General features: G+C 36.1%; 2 protein-coding genes and 1 pseudogene across 3 annotated transcripts; 1 reads left to right on the forward strand and 2 right to left on the reverse strand.

Annotated features, from left to right (window-relative positions):
- Nucleotides 1–987: 987 nt before the first annotated feature.
- Nucleotides 988–11,425, reverse strand: LOC140861304 (uncharacterized). The gene is made up of 2 exons (XM_073264311.1): nucleotides 11,240–11,425; nucleotides 988–1,395 (listed from the first exon to the last, which is right to left on the reverse strand). Exons 1-2 carry the CDS (start codon nucleotides 11,423–11,425, stop codon nucleotides 988–990), a joined length of 594 nt encoding a protein of 197 aa, XP_073120412.1.
- A 677-nt stretch (nucleotides 11,426–12,102) lies between these two features.
- On the reverse strand, nucleotides 12,103–14,994 carry LOC140876371 (uncharacterized). 2 transcript variants are annotated; one of them, XM_073280323.1, is made up of 3 exons: nucleotides 14,857–14,994; nucleotides 12,317–13,153; nucleotides 12,103–12,212 (listed from the first exon to the last, which is right to left on the reverse strand). In XM_073280323.1, exons 2-3 carry the CDS (start codon nucleotides 13,146–13,148, stop codon nucleotides 12,187–12,189), a joined length of 858 nt encoding a protein of 285 aa, XP_073136424.1. In that variant the 5' UTR covers nucleotides 13,149–13,153; nucleotides 14,857–14,994; the 3' UTR covers nucleotides 12,103–12,186. The 2 variants fall into 2 exon arrangements, with proteins under 2 accessions (XP_073136424.1, XP_073136425.1); XM_073280324.1 differs by having other exon boundaries at nucleotides 12,317–13,077; nucleotides 14,857–14,977.
- A 3,637-nt stretch (nucleotides 14,995–18,631) lies between these two features.
- Nucleotides 18,632–23,894, forward strand: LOC140875065 (phosphatidate cytidylyltransferase 1-like; annotated as a pseudogene).
- The last annotated feature ends 304 nt before the right edge of the window (nucleotides 23,895–24,198 follow it).

The raw sequence follows: 24,198 nt of genomic DNA on the forward strand, positions 1-24,198 counted from the left end.
AACACAAGTTTGCTTGACACTCCTTCATATGATGGCTCCATTCCCCAAAGTAAACACCGCACCGGAAGTAGACTTTCTATAGTCTCTATCTGATTGGAAATCAGAATCTGTATATCCAATAGGAATCAAATCCCCACCAGAATATACTAGCATATAGTTTCTAGTTCTTCTCAGATATTTGAGTATATGCTTCACTGCTACCCAATGATCTAATCCTGGATTTGACTGATATCGACTAACCACTCCCACTGCAAAGCATATGTCGGGTCTTGTACACAACATTGCATACATAAGACTACCAACTGCTGATGTATAGGGAATTCGTCTCATTGTCTCTTCTTCTTGCGGTGTTTTAGGACACTGCTCTTTTGAGAGATGAACTCCATGTCTAGAAGGTAAATTACCTTTCTTGGAGTTCTGCATCGAAAATCTGACAAGCACTTTGTCAATGTAGGATGCTTAAGACAATGCCAGAAGCTTATTTTTGCGATCTCGAAAAATCTTGATCCCAAGAATGTAGCTTGCTTCTCCCAAATCTTTCATTTGGAATTTGCTGGCTAGCCAATTCTTTACGCTAGATAAAAATTCAACATCATTCCCAATGAGAAGAATGTCATCTACATAAAGAACTAAGAAGACCACTTTATCATTTTTTATTTTCTTGTATACACAAGGTTCACCCACATTTTGATGAAAACCATAAGACTTTATAGCTTCATCAAATTTGAAGTTCCATGATCTAGAAGCCTGCTTAAGTCCATAAATGGATCTTTGGAGTTTGCAGACTTTCTGCTCCTGGCTTTTGACAATGAAACCCTCTGGTTGTGCCATATAAATGGTTTCCTCAAGATGGACGTTCAAGAATGCCGTCTTAACATCCATCTGCCATATCTCATAATCATAATGAGCAGCAATGGATAAGAGAATCCGGATAGATTTCAGCATGGCAACTGGGGAGAAAGTATCCTCATAGTCTACTCCTTCCTTTTAGGTAAAACCCTTTGCCACTAACCTAGCTTTGAAAGTTTCAAATTTCCCATCGGGTCCTCTTTTTTTCTTGTAGATCCATTTACAACCAATCGGCTTAACACCTTCAGGTTGACCTACAAGTTTCCAGACTAAATTCGAGTACATAGACTCCATTTCGAGTTTCATGGCTTCTTGCCATTTTTCTTGATCAACATCAATAATTGCCATCTTATATGTCAATGGATCATCATCACCTCCATCAGTGACTGCAACTTGTGCTTCTCCTTCTTCACGATAGCGAATAGGCAATCTTATTTCCCTTTCACTACGTCGTGGTGGAGGTGGTGGTGTTGGATCTTGAGTATTGGTCTTCTCTCTTTCTTGTTCAACAACTCTTGTTGGAATGGGGCTAATCTCATCAGCCAGCTGTAAGAGTGGGTGCCCAGTGAGCCAACTGTGTGGCTATGGGCTTTGTTGACTCTTTGTATAAACAATCTTTTGTTTAATATTATTTACACTTTTATGGCAATGACTTTATATTACTTCATATTGTTATATTGTGATATACTATTGTTGTTTTGATAAAGACCTTGAATATACTATAGTGTATGTAAGATGTGGTAGAACATGGAGATGTCTATCATAAAATACATCTTATAGTCACTGTATATTCTAAAACCGTTCCTAGTCGATTGAGCCGTCCGATAATAAGGATAAGGATCGCTCGAGTTTGAGACTAGCATTTGCGATGCGGAGTACCACGTTTCATTGGTAGGGAACATGGAGATGTTCGAAGCATGCAAATGGATATTCATAGGATGAATAGTCGAACTACCCTATCCGGACTTTCCAAGTGGTTATCACTTATCGAGTGGATAAAGTCCGCGGTTTTGGTTGTACACCATTAGTCCTTACGACTTGAAACATCATGGAGACTCTATATGCTAGTACTGTGCTTTGACTCGTTTACCGACTCTGAGGGGGTCATCAGGTGTCGAGATTGGGTACAGTTACGACACATATAGGAGTCAATGCATTGTTGTCAAGGATTCACCACATACTTGCGAGTGTGGATATCCTATGCGATCTGAGGAGATATTAGTGTGACAAATCTCTGGCCAGAGTACTTGATGTGATTTAAGAAATGGTTTCTTAGTAGCACATGCGATGTCACTAATTTGATCTTCAAGATGCATTGCATAGTTATCGAATCTTGAGCGACTCTCGATATACCAATGGTTGTTGATTCGATCGGGATATATGGATGAAGGGACCGTACTGTACGCTAACCAAAATCTACTGGTTCTTGTAGGCACTATCAGTGATACCTAGGGAATCATGGGGCGATGTTGCTAGGCGCTTTACCATGATTCGTTGGGCAAGTCGGAAAGTGTTGTTCCGAGTCACAAGGAGTTGTGAGCCCACGGCTAGCTGTATCCCTGAACCATTGAGGGTCACACAGTGTAATGGAGTTTTAATCCCCGTTGAGATAGTTAAATTTAAAGAGTTAAATTTAATGAACTAAGGAGTTGGACTTCTTAATTAAGAGTAAGGGAGTAGGGTTTCCTAAAATGACATAGGGATGGACATTTTTGGAAACCACTGAATTCGGATTCAGGAAAATTTATTTTGACTTTAAAACGTGCAGAAATGGTTTCTGTGCACATTGGTGAAATCGTTTCATCAATCGGAGTCACGATGAATTTTATATTAATTTCTGAACGAGCGGGCTTTGCTTGTCGGGCCCCAGCTTATGACTAATGGGCCCTAAGGTGTTAGTGGCCTGCATTATAAATAAGTTATTTCAGTACAGAAATTACACACAACAGGTCATAAATTTTGAGAGCAAATTTCGAAAACCCTAGACCCTCTCAAAACCGATCGGCCGTCCCCTCCCTTTGCTCTGCCCGAGAAAATTCCGGTCTGTGATTTTGAATCGCGGTCAGGAATAACGAATCAGATTCGTGTAATCTCTTCGCAGAAAACTTCTGATAGATTTTCTAGTGCAATCTATCAGAGGGATTAAACCTCTGTTCGTGGACCTGATTGAAGGCGTTCATCGGTTCCAGGGAGAGACAACAAGAGCAGAATTGTTCTGTTGGTGTCCATTAATCTCGTTGCGAGATTTGAGGTAAAATTTATTTAATTGTTATTTAAATTTTACACACAAATAATTCAATCGTTGTATGGTTGATACCCACACCATGGAATCGTTCCATGAGAAAATTTTAAACTTCCGCTGCACCGGGTATCAATCGTAATTGGTCTGGGAACTCGCCAGTCATAACCAACAGTGGTATCAGAGCCAGGTTGCTCAGATCAATCGATTGAATAATCAATTGTACAAAATTTTTGAGTCTCGGTTTATGAAACAAAATAAATATTTTTAATAAAAAAATTTTTTCGGGGCAAAACCCGGACAGCGATTGGATCGCTGCCCGGTGGGGCAGCAATTGTTGCTGCCCCGGGCGGCGCACGGCGCCGCCCAAAGGGGGCGCACAGCGCCGCCCAAGGCGGCGACCGTCGCCGCCCAGGGCGGCGCACGGGGCCGCCCAGGGCAGCGCACGGCGCCGCCCAGGGGCGGCGCCAGGCGCTGCCCTAAGGGGGCAGCCGGGCTGCCCCGGCCCGCGCCCCGGGTGCGGGCCAACCCGGGAGTGTCCCGGGTGGCCCGCGGGAAAAATTAATTTTTAATTTTTTATTAATTTTAATATTTAAAATTTTATTTTTGGTCCGGTCAAAAATTGTTTTTGATTGGTTCACGAGATTTCGGATCGAATTGTTCGAGTCCGTAAATTTTAAAATTGATTTTGGATAAATTTGAATTTTTGGAAAATTTTAATATTTTATCCGTAAATTGAATTTTGAAATCAATTATTTTGGTACAATTGATGATAAGATATGATCTTATGATATATTAGATAAAATATGATTTTATTTGATATGGAGATAAAATATGATTTTATATGTGAAATGTGATTTTATATATAAAATATGATTTTATCTTGTTTAAATTTGAATTGCCACAGCATGTTATCCAATAAATTAATTTTGAATTAAATGTTATTGGATAAGGATGATCGATTGCCATGACCAATTTTGTAGGTGTATGTTAGGAATTTACATTTTGTCTTTATTGTTGTTGGTTTTATTAATGGGCCTGGTTTATGGCCCGATATGAATGTCATATGTAATAAAAGTGGGCTTGGTTTATAGCCCGTTCCCACCCCCTAAAAATGTATCCCCTACTTGTCATTGTTATTTAATTGTAAATACATTAGATTTAGTGGGAGATCAAGATTTGAAGATGGTGGGCCCAGCAGACAATGAAGACTGAAGAAATGTAAATTGGAAGCATATGTAATAGGATTGCATTTGCATACTGCATATTACCTAGGATTGGACTAAGACCCGTGATTGGCAACCACGGGTCAATTAGAAATGGAATCGATCATCCTATATAATATGTGATATTATGATTGTATGCATGTTTAGACATAAATTGCGTGAATCCGGCAATGCATGCAATAAATTAAAAATGATGAGACAAATATTTTTATAAATAAAATCCCTCATTTTAAATATGATTTAAAATTTATATCAAGATAAATAAAGGAAATTTAAATATTGTTTAAATGTTCCTACCTTCCATCAACGGTCAATGTATGTGATGCTACCCGCGGATACGGTCCGGCTCATATTATTGGGGGGGCCCGTTCGTCGGAAAGCTGTACATTGGATCGACAAATGTTGTAAGTTGGGTGGAACTCCCATGGGATCGGCTCATATTATTGGGGGATCCACATGGCGACCGTCCATCACAACTTAATATTGATGGGTCATCTTGACATGTCACTTTAAACGGCGTCATATTATTGGGCCCTTATTGGACATGAGGTAAATACATGGGGGTTGCTTTGGAAGCAATTGGGCTCTACCTTTTGAGAATTATGGTTGGCTGATATTATTCGGGACCATAAGTTTGTCAATTGGACTCCATGTTCTCACTAAGGAAAAAGTTTCCCGTTTTCACTAGAGGGTGGTGAAATCGTTAAAATAGTGGGAGTGAGATTCATAAAATTAAATTCGCCTATTTTATGTCTTAGTAAATTGTTAAACAATCATTGATATATGTCTGTTTTTCCTTTTCAGTATTTCACACAATGAATTCGCGAAATCCTTTATTCTCGATCCTCGAACAAAACAAGCTGACTGGCGCCAACTATACGGAATGGTTCCGGAAGTTGAAGATTGTCTTAACTTCGGAGAAAATGCTCTACGTGTTAGAGAAAGCACCTCCGAAGGAAGCACCAGCTGACATAAGTCCGGAGGAATTGGCCAAACTTGATGCATGGTGTGACCATGACATCAAGACCAAATGCTATATGCAAGCCTCGATGTCTGATGAACTCCAGAGGCGATTTGAGGACACGGTGAATGCTGCTGACATTCACACGCAACTCAAGGAACTTTTTGGGGCTCAGTCGAGGGCTGAAAGGTTCTCTACTGTTAAGGAGTTGATGACGTGCCGCATGCGTGAAGGGACTTCGGTCCGTGATCATGGGGTACGAGTGATTTGGCTCATACAGAAGTTAGCGACCCTTGATTTGGTGTTGGAGCATGAACTCAATGTGGACTTGCTGCTTCTATCTCTTCCTTCTTCATTTGATGGATTCGTGATAAATTTTAATATGAACAAGATAGAGGCCACCCTTGAAGAGATGGTCAATATGCTCGTTACATATGAATCCACACTTAAGAAGGATAAGCCAGCTTTCTTGGTGGGCTCCTCATCTTCTGCTAAGAAGGGGCCAAGTATGAAGGGCAAGAAACGTTCTGCCCCACCCAAGAAAGTGGAACCCGAGAAGAAGCAAAAGACAAAGGCTTCAAACGATGGAAAATCCAAGGATGTTTGCCATTACTGCAAGAAGCCGGGTCATTGGAAGCGCAACTGCAAGGAGTATCTTGAGCAGTTGGGAACTGCAAAGGGTATGTTCTATATCGAAATAAACATGTCACTTAATACAACTTCTTGGGTATTGGATACCGGATGTGGTTCTCACATTTGCAATGATTTGCAGGTGATGACAAGAAGTCGCAGGCTTAGAATGGGTGAGACCCAGCTGAGGCTCGGGAATGGTTCCAGAGTTGAAGCTACGGCCATTGGAGATGTTTGTTTGATTTTGCAGAATGGTTTTAAATTATTGTTGAGAGATGTTTTATTTGTGCCAGATTTAATTAAAAACATTATTTCTATTTCTATGCTTGATAGAGATGGTTATTCTTGTAATTTTGTGAATGGGATTTGCAGTATTTACAAGAATGAATGTTTAATTGGAAATGGACAACTTGAAAACGATCTATACAATTTAAAACTAAAAGACGTTCCAGTGAATTGTATTGACAAACCGGCAACAACAAACAAAAGGAAAATCGATAGTCAAAACCCGGCAAACCTTTGGCACGCTAGACTAGGTCATATTTCCTCAAGGAGGATGAACAAGCTAGTGGGAGAGGGCATGTTTGATATGTCTGATATTAACTCTCTACCTACTTGTGAATCCTGCCTAAAAGGGAAAATGACTAAATCTCCTTTTAAGGGGAAGCCTGAACGTAGTCAAAATCTGTTGGATTTGATCCATACAGATGTTTGTGGTCCATTTAGAGTAGGGACTCAACATGGCCACACCTACTTCATTACCTTTACTGATGATTATTCAAGGTATGGGTATTTATATTTAATGAAATATAAGTCTGAAGCATTTGAAAAGTTCAAAGAATTCAGGGCTGAAGTAGAAAACAAGCTAGGTAAAAGTATTAAAGCACTTCGATCGGATCGAGGTGGAGAATACTTGAGTACCGAGTTTTTGGACTATCTGAAAGAGAATGGGATTCTCTCTCAGTGGACTCCTCCTATGACACCACAGCTTAATGGTGTATCGGAGCGTCGTAATCGAACTTTGTTGGACATGGTTCGATCCATGATGAGCTTCACTGAGCTTCCACCTTCGTTTTGGGGCTATGCGCTTGAAACGGCGGTATTGTTGTTGAATAACGTCCACACTAAAGCAGTGGACAAAACACCATACGAGTTATGGAATGGCAAAGCTCCTAAGTATTCATACTTGAGGATTTGGGGATGTCCTGCTTACGTGAAGCGGACAGTGGGAGATAAGTTGGATAGTCGATCCAGCCTGTGTTATTTTGTGGGGTATCCGAAGAATTCAATCGGATATTATTTCTATTATCCTGCTGAAACAAAGGTGTTTGTTTCGCGGAATGCCACCTTCTTGGAGAAGGAGTTCTTATTGGATAAGAAAGGCGAGATGATGGAACTCGAAGAAGTTCGAGAAGAACCCAAAATACAAAATAACGATCCCACACCTCAGGAACCATTGCTGGACACGCCTGCACCTAGAAGATCCGAGAGGACTTCTAGACCTCCAGTTCGATATGGTCTTCTTCTTGAAGAGGGTCAAGATGAACCCGACATTGGATGTGATCCAAGAAGCTTCAAGGAAGCAATTTCTGATGCGGATTCGAATTTATGGCTTGAAGCTATGCAATCAGAATTGGATTCGATGCATACTAACCAAGTCTGGACTTTAGTGGATCCTCCCGATGGAATTGTTCCAATAGGGTGTAAATGGATCTACAAAAGAAAGCTTGGGCCTGATGGTAAGGTATTGACCTACAAGGCGCGATTGGTGGCGAAAGGTTATACTCAAAGGCAAGGAGTTGACTATGATGAAACCTTTTCACCAGTTGCTATGTTCAAGTCCATAAGAATCCTTATTGCCATAGCTGCATGGTATGACTATGAGATATGGCAAATGGATGTGAAGACTGCTTTTCTTAATGGAGACATTAAGGAAGAAATCTATATGAAGCAGCCTGAGGGGTACACATCCATAGGAAGCGAGCATAAGGTATGCAAGCTTCAGAGATCAATTTATGGTCTAAAACAAGCATCAAGAAGTTGGAACCAGAAATTTGATGAAACAATTAAAGACTTTGGTTTCATCAAGAACCCGGAGGAACCTTGCGTGTACAAGAAAGTAGTTAAGGATGCAGTGACATTCTTAGTACTTTATGTTGATGACATCCTACTCATTGGGAATGATGTAGGGATGTTGCAGTCAACAAAGATATGGTTATCAGGTAGATTTTCGATGAAGGATTTGGGTGAGGCATCCTACATTCTTGGGATACAGATCTATAGGGATAGATCTAAGAGAATGATAGGACTCACTCAATCAACCTACATCGATACCATATTGAAACGGTTTTCAATGGATGGGTCCAAGAGAGGACATCTACCCATGTGTCATGGAGTTTCTCTATCCAAGTCTATGTGTCCCAAGACTGATGCAGAGATAGAGAATATGACACATGTACCATATGCGTCAGCTATAGGTAGTATCATGTATGGGATGATATCTACCAGACCGGATGTAGCATTTGCTCTGAGTGTCACGAGCAGATATCAGTCTAATCCTGGTCAGATGCATTGGAAAGCCGTGAAGGACATTCTTAAGTACTTGCGAAGGACTAAGAATATGTTCATGGTTTATGGAGGACGAGAACTCAAACTGGAAGGCTATACCGACTCTAGCTTCCAAAGTGATGTGGATGACTCGAAGTCAACCTCTGGATTTGTGTTCATGCTCAATGGCGGTGCTGTCTCTTGGAAGAGTTCCAAGCAGGACACCACAGCGGATTCCACCACTGAGGCTGAATACATTGCAGCATCAGCTGCTGCTAAAGAGGCCGTTTGGATGAGGAATTTCGTCCAAGAGTTGGGCGTCATTCCTGAATTTGTTGGTCCAGTCCCGGTGTACTGCGACAACACGGGTGCCGTTGCTCAAGCAAAGGAACCAAGGTCTCATCAAAGATCCAAACACGTACTGAGGAAATACCACATAATCCGGGAGATTGTGGAAAGAGGAGACATCAGTGTCGAACGAGTGGCCTCTGCAGACAATATCGCTGATCCACTTACTAAGCCTTTGCCAGGACCATTGTTTGACAAACATCGCGAAGCAATGGGTCTACGTAGTATGACTAGTTGGCTATAGGGCAAGTGGGAGATTGTAAGAGTGGGTGCCCAGTGAGCCAACTGTGTGGCTATGGGCTTTGTTGACTCTTTGTATAAACAATCTTTTGTTTAATATTATTTACACTTTTATGGCAATGACTTTATATTACTTCATATTGTTATATTGTGATATACTATTGTTGTTTTGATAAAGACCTTGAATATACTATAGTGTATGTAAGATGTGGTAGAACATGGAGATGTCTATCATAAAATACATCTTATAGTCACTGTATATTCTAAAACCGTTCCTAGTCGATTGAGCCGTCCGATAATAAGGATAAGGATCGCTCGAGTTTGAGACTAGCATTTGCGATGCGGAGTACCACGTTTCATTGGTAGGGAACATGGAGATGTTCGAAGCATGCAAATGGATATTCATAGGATGAATAGTCGAACTACCCTATCCGGACTTTCCAAGTGGTTATCACTTATCGAGTGGATAAAGTCCGCGGTTTTGGTTGTACACCATTAGTCCTTACGACTTGAAACATCATGGAGACTCTATATGCTAGTACTGTGCTTTGACTCGTTTACCGACTCTGAGGGGGTCATCAGGTGTCGAGATTGGGTACAGTTACGACACATATAGGAGTCAATGCATTGTTGTCAAGGATTCACCACATACTTGCGAGTGTGGATATCCTATGCGATCTGAGGAGATATTAGTGTGACAAATCTCTGGCCAGAGTACTTGATGTGATTTAAGAAATGGTTTCTTAGTAGCACATGCGATGTCACTAATTTGATCTTCAAGATGCATTGCATAGTTATCGAATCTTGAGCGACTCTCGATATACCAATGGTTGTTGATTCGATCGGGATATATGGATGAAGGGACCGTACTGTACGCTAACCAAAATCTACTGGTTCTTGTAGGCACTATCAGTGATACCTAGGGAATCATGGGGCGATGTTGCTAGGCGCTTTACCATGATTCGTTGGGCAAGTCGGAAAGTGTTGTTCCGAGTCACAAGGAGTTGTGAGCCCACGGCTAGCTGTATCCCTGAACCATTGAGGGTCACACAGTGTAATGGAGTTTTAATCCCCGTTGAGATAGTTAAATTTAAAGAGTTAAATTTAATGAACTAAGGAGTTGGACTTCTTAATTAAGAGTAAGGGAGTAGGGTTTCCTAAAATGACATAGGGATGGACATTTTTGGAAACCACTGAATTCGGATTCAGGAAAATTTATTTTGACTTTAAAACGTGCAGAAATGGTTTCTGTGCACATTGGTGAAATCGTTTCATCAATCGGAGTCACGATGAATTTTATATTAATTTCTGAACGAGCGGGCTTTGCTTGTCGGGCCCCAGCTTATGACTAATGGGCCCTAAGGTGTTAGTGGCCTGCATTATAAATAAGTTATTTCAGTACAGAAATTACACACAACAGGTCATAAATTTTGAGAGCAAATTTCGAAAACCCTAGACCCTCTCAAAACCGATCGGCCGTCCCCTCCCTTTGCTCTGCCCGAGAAAATTCCGGTCTGTGATTTTGAATCGCGGTCAGGAATAACGAATCAGATTCGTGTAATCTCTTCGCAGAAAACTTCTGATAGATTTTCTAGTGCAATCTATCAGAGGGATTAAACCTCTGTTCGTGGACCTGATTGAAGGCGTTCATCGGTTCCAGGGAGAGACAACAAGAGCAGAATTGTTCTGTTGGTGTCCATTAATCTCGTTGCGAGATTTGAGGTAAAATTTATTTAATTGTTATTTAAATTTTACACACAAATAATTCAATCGTTGTATGGTTGATACCCACACCATGGAATCGTTCCATGAGAAAATTTTAAACTTCCGCTGCACCGGGTATCAATCGTAATTGGTCTGGGAACTCGCCAGTCATAACCAACACCAGCAACTCTTCCAGAACTACTTTACTTCTGGGTTTGAAGTCTTTTATATAGTTATGCTCAAGAAATGTAGCATTTGTCGATAAAAATACTTTATTTTCGACAGCACTATAAAATAGACCTCCTCTTGTTCCCTTGGGATAGCCTACAAAAATACACACTTCTGAACGAGGATCCAATTTTCCAGTCTTTCCTTTCAGCACATGTGCTGGACACCCCCATATGCGGATGTGTCTCAAACTAGGTTTGTGACCATTCCACAACTCTAGAGGAGTTTTAGAACTGACTTAGATGGAACAATATTCAAAATGTATACAGATGTTTGCAGTGCATAACCCCAAAATGAGTTAGGCAAAGAAGAATAACTCAACATTGATCTCATCATGTCAAGAAATGTTCGATTTCTTCTTTCGGCCACACCATTTTGTTGTGGTGTCCCAGGTGCCGTGAGCTGTGATAGTATTCCATTTTCAATCAAGTGGTCTTTGAATTCATAATCCATATACTCTCATCCTCGATCTGATCGAAGAATTTTGATTGAATTGCTTAGTTGATTTTCTAATTCAGCGCGGAATTGTTTGAACTTTTCAAAAGATTCGGACTTTCTTTGCATTAGAAATGCATATCCATATCTAGAATAATCATCAATGAAAGTGATGAAATATTCGTAGCCTCCTCTTACTTTGACATTCAAAGGTCCACATACATCAGAATGTATAATTTCTAGAGGTGCTTTAGCTCTTTCACCTTTTGCCAAAAATTGTCTTTTGGTCATCTTTCATTCAAGACAGGATTCACAGACTGGTAAAGAGCCAACTTTTAGCTCCTTCAAAGGACCATCCTTTACTAGTCTTTCTATCCTCTCTACGTTAATATGACCAAGCCTTAAATGCCACAAAAATGTGTCATTATTTTCATCAGAAATCTTTCTTCTTTTAGGGGTTGGTTCAGCGACTTTGAACATTTCAGTTTGAAGTAAATTATGTGAAGTTGGCTTAATAAAAAAATAAACCATTCTCAACATAACCAGAACAAATATTCATACCATTCTTATTAATTGAAACAGAATCAATCTCAAAAGAAACAGAAATAAATTGTTCATGCAACTTGGAAACTGAAATCAAATTGCGTTGGAAACTAGGAATAAAGTAAACATTGTTCAAAAGCAAAAATTTATTATTCTTGAATGACAGTCGCACTGTCCCAACTGCCGTCGCTGACAATCTTTCCCCACTGCCCACTCTCATCATGAAAGCTCCCTCCTCAAGATCCTTGGACGACTCCAACATCTGCAAAGAAACACAAACATGGTTAGATGCACCCGAATCAATTATCCAGCTTGAGAAATCATTCTCAACAAAGCATGTTTCCATGACTAGTAAATCTAATTTACCTTGTTTCTTCTTTTGTTTCACCTCATCAAGGTACTTCTTACAGTTCCTTTTCCAATGGCCATCCACATTGCAATGGAAACATTTTCCTTTTGGTTTAGGTTCAACACCCTTCCCTTTCTTCTTTTGGATCTTTTTCTTGCCCTTGAACTTTCCCACATTTTTCTTCTTTGTATTCTTAGAAGAAGAAGTCTTTCCCACAGCCACATTGTCTTCGACAACATTTTCCTTGCCATTTTTGTCATCAATCAGAGATTCATAACTTTGTAGCTCATTCAGGAGTTGTGTCATGTTATAGACCCTATGATTCATCACATAGTTCGTCCTGAATTGGAGAAAAGCAGGAGAAAGTGTCTCCAAGATCATGCCAACTTGAGTCTTTTCATCAATGTTCGCACCATTGATTTCAGCATCATTGAAATGATTAATCAGTTTCAACACAAGATCACGGACTGAGGAACCATTCTTCATCTTGCAGTTCATAACTGCTTTCATAGCTTCATGACGTGCTTGTTCAGATGGACGTCCAAACATTTGATGTAGAGATTCCATAATCCCTTTAGCAGTCTCTAAGGCTTCATGCTTAGCTCTAAGCACTTCATTCATTGCTGCTAACAGATAGCAACGTGCCTTATTGTTTGCAACAATCCAATTGTTGTAAGCTTGTGAGACAGTCCTTGAAGCATTAGCTGGAGGTGCTGGAGGACAATCCTCCTTGAGGAAAAATTGGTAACTCTCATTGATCAAGAGGATATTCATGTTGCTTTTCCATTTAGCAAAATTTTCACCAGTCAAAATTTCAGATGAAAGAAGTAGAAGGATAGGATTTGTCATACTTGCTGGAAAAAATGAAAAATATTTTCAATATATATATGAATGCATAAATATCATTAACCATTAAAGACATGAGTAAATATAATACATAAGAGCACATGATAATACACAAAACATGTTTACTCGTAGTCTAAGAAATTATAATCACCACAATTAAATGCCGCCGTAGGGTAGGTCAAAAATTGTTAATTATAAAGAGACTTTCTCAATTAATAATGCTATCAAAAATATCTCATATTTCTAGCATTTCTTAATTTCCTACAAAATTTAGTCAAGAAAATAATTAACTAATTTAATTATTTCTTTATGAGTGTAACCCACCATATTAGATTTTAAAACTTAATTTAGTAATTGCCTCCGTAGGGTAGGTCAATACTAAAATACATTTTAAAATCCTATCTCATGGAAAACAACCTTGCTATTATAATTAGTAGACACCCTCCGTAGGGAGGACATAATCAAAGCATCTCAAGGCGCTACTAAAAACTCACGTTGTTGTTCAAACGGTGGAGACCGAATGTTAATATTGTCATATTAACCACTCCCACTCACTATTTTAAAAAAAATGTATTTTATTTATAAAATAACTCTTATTTATAATATGCAGTGAATTTAAACATTTTATACCACTTATAACAAAAAAACTATTATTTTGTAAATTTTCAATCACGTAATATTTTAAACAATTTATACAGGAATGCAAAAACAGACAAGCGGCAAGACAAGCATTGAAAAAAATAATAAAGAATAATACACATGTACCATGCCTATGTTGATAATAAATCAATCATCATGAAATATAGTATACTGCACACGAGTTACTAGAACCACGAAATAATTGAACAGAAAGCTTTTAGAAATGCAGTATGGAATTATAACTGGACAAAAAAAATGTTATTATAAAATCCAATATTATAAAATAACCATTAGATTATAATCCTGAATTTAAACATTTTAAACCACAAAGTTTTTATAATTTTAAACAGTTTAAAATTATAAATCGATGATGGCAATGAATGAAATTTAACATTTAAATACATTCATAAAGCTCCGATCCTTTTTGCAAATCCAATGCAAAAACATATTATAATTTCTCAATTTAATCTCATTAAATCCTAAAATAAAAAAAACTTGATAAATATACAAACTAATCTAATTCAGTGTCTAAACCGAATAACAAGAAACAAAATCCGATTTGAAATCCGATTTAATAACTGATATGATTTTTATTTCATCATCTCACATGAGAAAATTAAATCATAAAAGATATTGTGTATAATTTGATTATGAAAATAAAAAATATATATAAGTTTAAAACTCTTAAACTTAATCATTAAGTAAGACAAACACATAAACATTCATCGACATGAATATACAAAACAAGTGGCAACGTACAAAAGTGATAGGGAAATTACTGGAGATTAAGACAATCTCAAAACCGTACTTCATACCCCAACCACATATTTACCATTATAAATAAAATTTGGAACATGACTGTAATAGTCTTGAATAAAATATAATAAATCAATATAGAGTATTAACCTGGCTCTGATACCAATTGTTGGTTTCGTAAACCGAATTTCAAAAATTTCGTAGCGGAAGCTTGGTATAGATCGAATCGAATAAAAACATTTTTCTTGTTAAAAATGTTTAACGATCAATATCTATATTAATTCAACATAGAATCAACTAAGGATAGAAAATATACCTATGTTGAACGAAATTTATAAAACTTGAATGCTGATTCCGCAGTCCTTCCAAGCCTATTCTCCAGATCAACCGAACACTGACGTGTGGGCGTCACCAACTTTTCTTAATATATATTAGTATTATAAATGCACTGTGGAGTACGACGTCTGTATCGTTCCTTCTCCTATCACCACATATATATAGATATTTTACTATTTTCTTTTTGAAATTTTTCAAAAGAAAATACATATCTTTTCATATATATTATCACAATTGGTTGAGATATATTCTCAACAATCTGATCTCTAGACTATTTTTTAAACAAAACAATTTTGTTTAAATATTTAAAATGAGATAGAAGTGATACACGTTGGATAGGGATTATATATCTTATACTCAATTTTTGATTATATCTTTATATAATCATTTACTTATATTCATAAATATATATACATATATGTATATATATACACGCATGAAAATCCATTTCCCATATATATTTATCTAATAAATAAATAGAGAAAATTATAAGCATTATTAATTCAAAATTAATTAACTGAGATAAAATATAATTTTGTAATTAAAATTACAAAGAAAACATTTTTTCTTGTAATTTTATTCATACAAAATAAGAGTGCTCAATAACTTAAAATTCAATAATTTCAAGTTAACAAATTTAATACTTATATCATAAGTGTTCTTAAATCCGGAGATGGCATGGGGAACTATGGACCTATAATTTCAAGCTCCAATAAAATTGATAATAAATTAAACTCTTTAATTTATATATATTAATTTTATTAATTCCAAAGTTATTCCACTATAAACTTGGAATTGCACTCTTGAAAAAATAGATATAAAATTATTCAACAAAATGAATAGTCCATTGATATAGTCACTACATATAAATTAATTCTCCATAAATCATTCATAATTAAATTTAGGTAATTTCCACTTAACCTCTTCAATTATATCTTTTTTTCCTTAAGTTCCATTGATTCTCTAATGAATAATATTTTATGATCTAATCATAAATTTGAGCGCTCTTATTATTCAAGTCCTGAATCAATACTTAAGAGAACAACTTATCTGACTTCTTTACGAAGGAATGGATTTCGTCTTGCGTATTAATATTTCCAGCTATTTATTTTATTGTATTTCCAATGTATCAAGAATTTTGACACTATGTAATTTGTGTCATTACTTGATATGTCAAAAAATACAAAATCATAAATAGAAGTTTATTAATCACTCAGAATTAAGATTGACTCATATATGACCATTATTGATTAATATTGAATTCTCAACATGATATGAAAATTTATAGAGATTCAAAATTAATCGTGTTCCAGTCCTATATAATCAAATTATATAAAGTGTTTTCATTCCAATAATCTCATTATCAACAATCCGGATAAGATTGTTTTATTCATAATATAATGAACCACATTAGCAATTTTAAATTAAAGATCCCAACTTTAATTTCTAATTGCGGACATATTTAGATTATTATAATTTAAATATTATCCTCATGTATATAACACTTATATACAAATATTTAAATTCACATAACAATAATCTTGGAATTTTTTGATATTTATTAAAACATCAAAATATGCATGCAAAAATAATATTGAAATATTCCTCACATAAAACAAAACATTTGTTTATGGGCATAAATCCCAACAGAACAATCTTCAATCTGTTTGCAAGAACCTTAGACACGATCTTGTACAGCACATCACATAAGGAAATGGGACGTAGATCCGAAACTTTGGATGGTCTGTTCTTTTTCGGAATGAGCATAATAAGTGTATCATTAAGACTAGGCGGCAAGAAACCTTGATTCAAAAAAGATAGGCATGTTAAAATTACATGCGTTCCTGAGATGTCCCAAACTTTCTGGTAAAATCCGGGATTTAAACCATCTGGACCAAGTGAAGTATCGGAATGCATGGACTTAAGCGCTGCTAGGACCTCCTGTGCTGTGAAAGGCCTAAGAAGACTTTGATTTTGAACATCATCAATACATCGAGAGACATGGGGAAGAACATGTTGATCCTCACAACCATGAGAAGTGAACATACTCTGAAAGTAAGTAAGAATAAGATCAGACAGTCCATTATCCCAAGTACAAAAATTACCCATGTCATCTTGAAGTTGAAAAATATTATTCTTTCGCTTGCGAGTAGAAGCATACTTTATGGAAAAGTTTAGTGTTTGCATCCTCCTCCTGAAGCCAAAAAAATCTTAGCCCTTTGTTTCCAAAATATTTCCTCTTGTGTTCAATTTGTACTTTAATTCGAATATAAAAAAATATATTTTTATCAATAAGCTTTTAATTTATTCTATAATTTTAATCAATAAAACAATGTTGAAAAAATAAAATGAGTATGTAGTTGAAATAAATAATCTAATTGGACTTAAAAGCAATTTACATAAAGTGTAAATTTGACTTTTTAGTTTGACCACGTACTCATTAATTTTTTTACAAAAGTTCATATATCAATTTCACAATTTATCAATAATTACATCGTTCTATAGATCAAAGATTACTCTTGTTGATGAAAGAGTTTTCAAGAAAACAAGATGAAAAAGCTTCCAGAACTTGAAATCTTCTTCGATGCCGTCTCTTATTCTTGGCTATTGAGTTGTTGGAGTAGGAATGATAATTGAGGTTTGACAATGAGAGAAAAGAGAGAAAGGGTCCGATGATATTTGGTAATCTAGTGCCGTGCTTTTAATCAAGTAATTTGGCGCGCAAAGTTCGCTATAAACATTAAATTTTAACATCACGTTCACACAGATTGCCATTGTTTGTAAAAGCTATAAAAATATAAAAAAACGCACGTGAATGCACACACCGTAAATAATAACATGCTTTTAGGGCATCCACAATGGTAAACCTCCCCCAACACTCTTTTGTGGTCCCTACTCCGCCACATCAAAAACAAAAAATCTCATTCAACTCTCCACTATAATAAGAACCTCAAACAACTCTTTTAGTCCCCACACTCATTTCAAATATTTCAATTATTATTTTAATAAAACACACTATTAATTTACACTATCAATATATACATTTAATATATTCTTATATACGTAATTTATCATGAATATATTTTTAATATTCATTAATTATATTAAATAAAAAATAACTATTATTTTTATTAGTTGAAATTTATATATATATTTTAAAAAAAAATTGATGTGTATTTATAGGATAAAATTACAACCACTATAAATACAATTTAAAAAAAAAACACAAAAAAAAAATTAACGTTATAAATAAATAAAAAAAAGGAAAAAAAAAAACGACCGGCAAACTTTGATCATTAAATAATAAAAAAATATTTTTTAAATAAAAAAAAAAAGACAAAGGTTCAAGAGCGCCCTTTGTTTGAAAGTTGAAAAAACTCCTCCCACTACCCTTGATGTGCGTCATCGATGCTGCGCTACTAAAAAAATCATATTTGTTGTGGCGTGAATTCTCCTAATATGGTAGAGAATAACAAAAAAAGCAAAAACACGAGTCTTTGTGATCCGAGATATACATCAATAAACTTTCTGAAACAATATATTGTGCCAAAATTTAGATCCTACTTAAGGTATAGAATTTATTTAATAGAAAGTCAAATGAAAGTAATATTTACTAAAAAAGGTTTGAAGAATATTTTACAGGATTTTCTTGAATCACAATTTTGTGTGGCCAAATCGGACTTTTTCGTAATTAATAAAATTGGAGGAACTAAAATTGTAAACAAGCTCCTTTTTTTCTTCACCCCAAACTAATGTTAATGCCTCTGGTCCCGTCTTCTACAAAGTACCTCGCTGAGAGCCTCTCTTCCAACGCAAACACAAAGCAAAGGTTTGTATTTATTCCCTTTTTTCTTCTTCTCATTTTTCATCTGATTGTATACGTGCCAAGTTGTTGTTGCGTAGAGGGATTTTTATTGAAGCATTAGTTTTAAGATGATAACGATGCCTTCTTTGTGTGTGTGACAGTTTAGCTAAAGAGTTCACAGACTGATGTAACTATTCTATTTTTTATCTGGGTTTTGTTTTGAGTTTCTTGTTTTCTTTCTTGAGTAAAGATGCAACCTTTTTATGTTGTAAATTTGTAATAATTAATTTCACTCGAGCAACTCAGATTTTCTTGATTCTGCTTCTTTTACTATTTTATGTATGCAGCATTCCGTGTTAATGAAAAATGTCGACTTTTATAGTTGCTGGAGAGCTAAAACAACTATGGAACCATGATGTTTTTATATTTGGAAACTTAGGCTTTGTTGTTGATGATGAATTCTGCAAGTGTATTGAATTTAATTTTTTTTTCAATGAGAGGAGTTGAACTTGAATGTTGATAAGAAGTTGAACATTAAGGAAAGATTAGTGACAAGGAAAATTTGAATTAACATCGAGAAACACTTAAATTTGTAATTGAATATCATTTTTGTTGTTATATTGAGCCTAGCCTGTGGAAAATGAGATTTAAAGGTTATGTTTAGCAGCTTATGCAACTTTAATTTTGTTTATTCCAGCTAAACAGAGTTCAAGTGGATCTAAACTTTCCGCTGTTTGTCATTAGATCTTCTTGTAGCTTCTCGGTCTTCAAATATTTATGCCATATATTTTCGGTGGGGTGTGAATCAAAGAGAAGCATGCAAAAGGATAGTGGTTCTGGCAGCCCATCACCAACCAGTGGGCCTACTGCACGGTTAAGATGACGCAAGGGTTCAAATGAGGTTAGTTATCTTTTGGAGTTCATTTCTTTCACGACAATTTGTTAACATTATGAAATGTCCGTACCCATTTCTGATTTTTAAGTGAAGGTTCTGCTCAAAGAAGAATGGTGAGATTTGAGAAGACTGACCAATTAGTAATTCTGCTATGACATTTTTCATGCTCGAATCTAGGAGTTTTGCATAATGGGGAAATCAAACTTGAAAAAATTAGGGGTGGTTAAAATCGTATAATTTTTGTGTCTTTATGATACATAAAAATATTTTAGTAAATAGGTGACTTTCAGTTGCCCCTGCCAACCGTCTTTTGGCATGCATGCTTGACTCTAATGGTACAGCCTTAGCCTCATTTAAGAAAATTTGGAAGAGAACTCTTTGTTCAGGGTTGTTTCTTTTTCCATTACTTGATCTGATAAGATTGAAATTATTTTACATTTTTACTTCTTGATTGTATTCATGGTTTTCAGAGTTCTGATTAATTTCTGTTTCACTTATGAACCTTTAGAGCCCTCCTGGAGTTAACGCAGCAAATGGCAGCCATTTGCTTGTTAATGATCGTAACAAGTATAAGTCTATGTTAATACGGATATATTCATCTGTTTGGATGATTGGAGGGTTTGCTTTGATAATCTATATGGGTCATCTGTACATATGGGCCATGATCGTTGTTATCCAAATTTTTATGGCAAAGGAGCTGTTCAATTTGCTTAGGAGAGCACACGAAGATAAAAGCCTCCCAGGCTTCAGACTCTTAAACTGGTATCTGGAACAGCTTCTCATCCGCCTTTTTATATTTTAAAATTATCTGACTGCTATTAACATTATGTTACTGGCCGAAAATTTCCGAAGCCAGTAGCGCAATTTCTGTGTGTAACAATTTGTACTCTGTATTTCAGGCAATATTTCTTCACCGCAATGTTATTTGTTTATGGTCGATTTCTCAATCGGAGACTTGTGAACACTGTGATGACAGACAAATTCCTCTATAAGATCGTTAGTAGATTTATCAAGTATCACATGGTTACCTGTTATTTCTTCTACATTTTAGGTTGGTACTATATGATATTGTACTTTTTTCTTCAATAATTCATTCTGGTTTTGTGGAGTTGGTGTTGTGCTGTATTCTCTATTTTGAGCTTGTTCTGTCGTTTCAGTCAGGAAGACAAACTGCATACTTATAATTCATGTGGTTTTATGGTATAGTTAACTGTATAGCTGATATTTCTTCTTGTTTTGTTATTCAGGTTTTATGTGGTTCATACTTACATTGAAGAAAAAGATGTACAAGTATCAATTTGGCCAATATGCGTGGACACACATGATTTTAATTGTGGTGTTTGCACAGTCATCATTTACTGTGGCTAATATATTTGAAGGAATTTTCTGGTAAAACAAATTTGAAATTCCCGTTTGATTAAAACATAATTACAATGCATAACTATTGCTGTTCTGCCATATTCTCACTTAAATTCTTGGAGAATTTTTTACCATATCTTAATAAGTCTCTTTTTCATAGTAAATCGTTTTTTTTTACAGTTACTCCGATGTCTCTGTTTTCTGCTTGATTCTTGGTTAAGCAGTAATAAATATAGATTGATGACTTTGTAGGTTCCTTCTTCCAGCTTCACTTATTGTCATCAATGATATCGCCGCTTACTTCTTCGGGTTTTTCTTTGGGAGAACTCCTTTAATCAAGCTATCACCGAAGAAAACATGGGAGGGCTTCATTGGAGCATCAGTTACTACGGTCGTCTCTGCATTTTTGGTATATATTTTATCCATTTGTTTGAGAAAATTTTAAAGCAATGGCCAATATTTGACTGACTTGTCATAATTTTTAGTATTTAATTTCTTTGTCCTAATCATTGAACAAAAACATGACATGGATAAGGAAAAACGTTATAGATGGTAACAGAAAATCAATTTAGAGTTATGGTCAACAAATCAACTTTAAAGCATGTTCTGATGAGTTTATTTAACTCATTTTGTAGCTTGCCAATGTATTTGCTCGCTTTAAGTGGTTAATATGCCCAAGGAAGGTAACATTACTGGATGATACTCAATCTCTTTGTTTCGAATTTCATACTTATCTTTCGAGAAACATGAAGCTTTCTTTTGACTTTGTAATGTATAAGCAGGATTTATCGACCGGTTGGCTTAATTGCGATCCTGATCCCCTCTTCAGTCCCGAGTACTTCAATGTACCAGAGTGGTTTCCTAGATGGGTAATTGATTTAGCTGCTCCATCCTTTTACACATTGATCTTTTCTCCAAAAATCTTCAATCATCAGAGGAAAGGTTCTTTTTCTTGAAAGTTTAGTTTTAGCCTCAAAATTGCATGCCTTCTTTCCCGCCTTTCTTTACAGATGCGACAAATCCCATTTTTGTCTATACATTTTCCAATGAAAAAACATTTAGATGGTGTCAAATTGCCATTTTATGGGAAAAGACCATACGTTGGACAAAAAGCTTGATATCTGTCTAGTATGGAGATAAGAAAGACGTGTTTGTGTCATCTTTGCCAGAAATTACAATTCAGGGAGAAGAGATGTTATACCAGAAGTCTAAGAGGAGAGCTCAAGCCCAAAATACTAGCTTAGAGGTAGCTAGACGAATTCTTTAAGCGTAGCGGCTACTCCGCGATTGCAAGCAGAGCTATGGAAACACCAATGTACTAAATATGTTAAATATATTTTCTATTGTATAGATATATGTGAATTCTTGAATTTGAAAAGTGGATGAGATATTATAGTTATGGATAAATTATAAATGTACTAAAATATGTTCATGGTATTTTTTATTAAATGAGAAAGAATAGTTTTTTAAGTTGATATAGGCATTTTTTAAAAATTCAATTGGTGCTACAAAGTCGGACCACTGGAGCCTCGAACTTTATATATAGTATAGATATGACCATTACCGATACTCACCGAATGGTTAACCTTTCCCAGACGGCCCCGTCTATTTCGTCTCCCTGTGGAAACACCAATGTTATGCCTTTAGTCCAAACAGAAAGCCCAAACCCAAAAGACTAGCATTCCTGATAGGAGAGCCCCTCTGGTATCACAACAAGAGATGTAACAGCATTAAAGATTATAGGGGCATTTATATTTATGATCTAGAACTAATCTAGAATCTAACCGAAAGTGCATTCTGCTGTTGCATGCTCGAATATTTCAGCTATGCCTACCCGTATCTGCATCTTCTTTGCACTCTAGCCAACATATTTCTGATTTTGAGATAACTACTTATGTGCTGCAATGCTGATTCATTTTCTACCTTTCTTTATCATCGTCATTGTTACTATTATTTTGCAGTTTCTTTGGAAGGAAATTCTTGTTTTTCCTGTGCAATGGCATGCACTGTGTCTTGGACTTTTCGCATCAATTATAGCACCTTTTGGAGGCTTTTTTGCCAGTGGATTTAAAAGAGCTTTCAAGATCAAGGTTTTGTATCATTTCCCCCACCAATCCAGGCTTGAAATCTCTTGTTTAAGTGATGACATTTGTCAACTTATGCATATCTTTAATAGTCTTGCAATGAATTTCTCAATGTTTTCCTGCTATTGCAGGATTTTGGCGATAGCATTCCTGGACATGGTGGGATCACTGATAGAATGGATTGCCAGGTGAGTTTGAGAAAATACGAGATTTTGATACAGAGATATTCGTACGACTTTCATTCTTGTGTGCCATGAAGATGTCCATACCATTGTTTTGATAACATTCCTCTTACCGTCCAGATGGTTATGGCTGTTTTTGCTTATATCTATCACCAATCCTTTATCGTTCCTCAAAGCCTATCGATCGAGATGATTATGGACCAGGTAATGAAACTGTGAACATCTCGGAGACTCCTTAAAGTTAAATAATAATTTCATCACACCTTAAAATTTTGTTTATCCTTTACTTTATGTTGGAAGCATTAACTATTCCTAATGTTTTATGTGGTTGCCTATATGACACAACACTAAAACATGATGCTTAAAATGCTATATGATTATAAAAAAATTGAGTTAAATCATTTTCGTCGATTATAGCTCTAGCTAGGCAGCATATTCTACTTCTACAATCCACTCTCGATCCTAAGCTAAAGCCAACTTGATTGTCGCCCTATTTATTTTTCATATTGATATTGTGTCATTGTAGATATTGATGAACCTCACATTCGAAGAGCAACGGGCTTTGTACACGAAACTTGGTCAGATCATTTTAGAGAGGAAGTTTGGGGAATCATTATAATCTGACCTGTGTACTACTGTAAACTATGTAGGTTTTGCTTCTGCATTTTATGTACATTTTCTGTCTTTTTGTTTCTTTTTTGCTAGCTTTTGGTAATGTTTAGCTGCAGGCATCCTTCCTTTTTTTGTTCATGTATGGGGTAAGTCTATGCTATAGGGGGAGAAGTATCCCTTTTTTTTTTTTTTTTATAAGATATTCGCGTGAATATCTTGGTATAAAACAGAAACGCACGAACATCTTACACAAACTCACCGAGAATACACGAACATCTTATACAAACTCACCGAGAATAAAGCTCCCGGTGTAGCATATATTCTCTCATTTAGGGATGTAAATGAGACGAACAGTTCGCGGACTGTTCGGGTCTCGGCTCGTTAA

This window comes from Henckelia pumila, chromosome 1 (assembly GCF_033568475.1).
Source record: "Henckelia pumila isolate YLH828 chromosome 1, ASM3356847v2, whole genome shotgun sequence".
In the NCBI taxonomy this organism is placed as follows: domain Eukaryota; kingdom Viridiplantae; phylum Streptophyta; class Magnoliopsida; order Lamiales; family Gesneriaceae; genus Henckelia; species Henckelia pumila.

Excerpts from the sequence above, each read along its gene's own strand:
- LOC140876371 (XM_073280323.1), bottom strand. The coding sequence starts at position 13,148 with ATGACAAATCCTATCCTTCTACTTCTTTCATCTGAAATTTTGACTGGT. Across the intron at positions 12,213-12,316 it reads GAAACAAAAGAAGAAACAAG|ATGTTGGAGTCGTCCAAGGA; the intron begins GTAAATTAGATT and ends GTTTCTTTGCAG.
- LOC140861304 (XM_073264311.1), bottom strand. The coding sequence starts at position 11,425 with ATGGATTATGAATTCAAAGACCACTTGATTGAAAATGGAATACTATCA. Across the intron at positions 1,396-11,239 it reads GTTATGCACTGCAAACATCT|CTGGCTGATGAGATTAGCCC; the intron begins GTATACATTTTG and ends CCACTCTTACAG.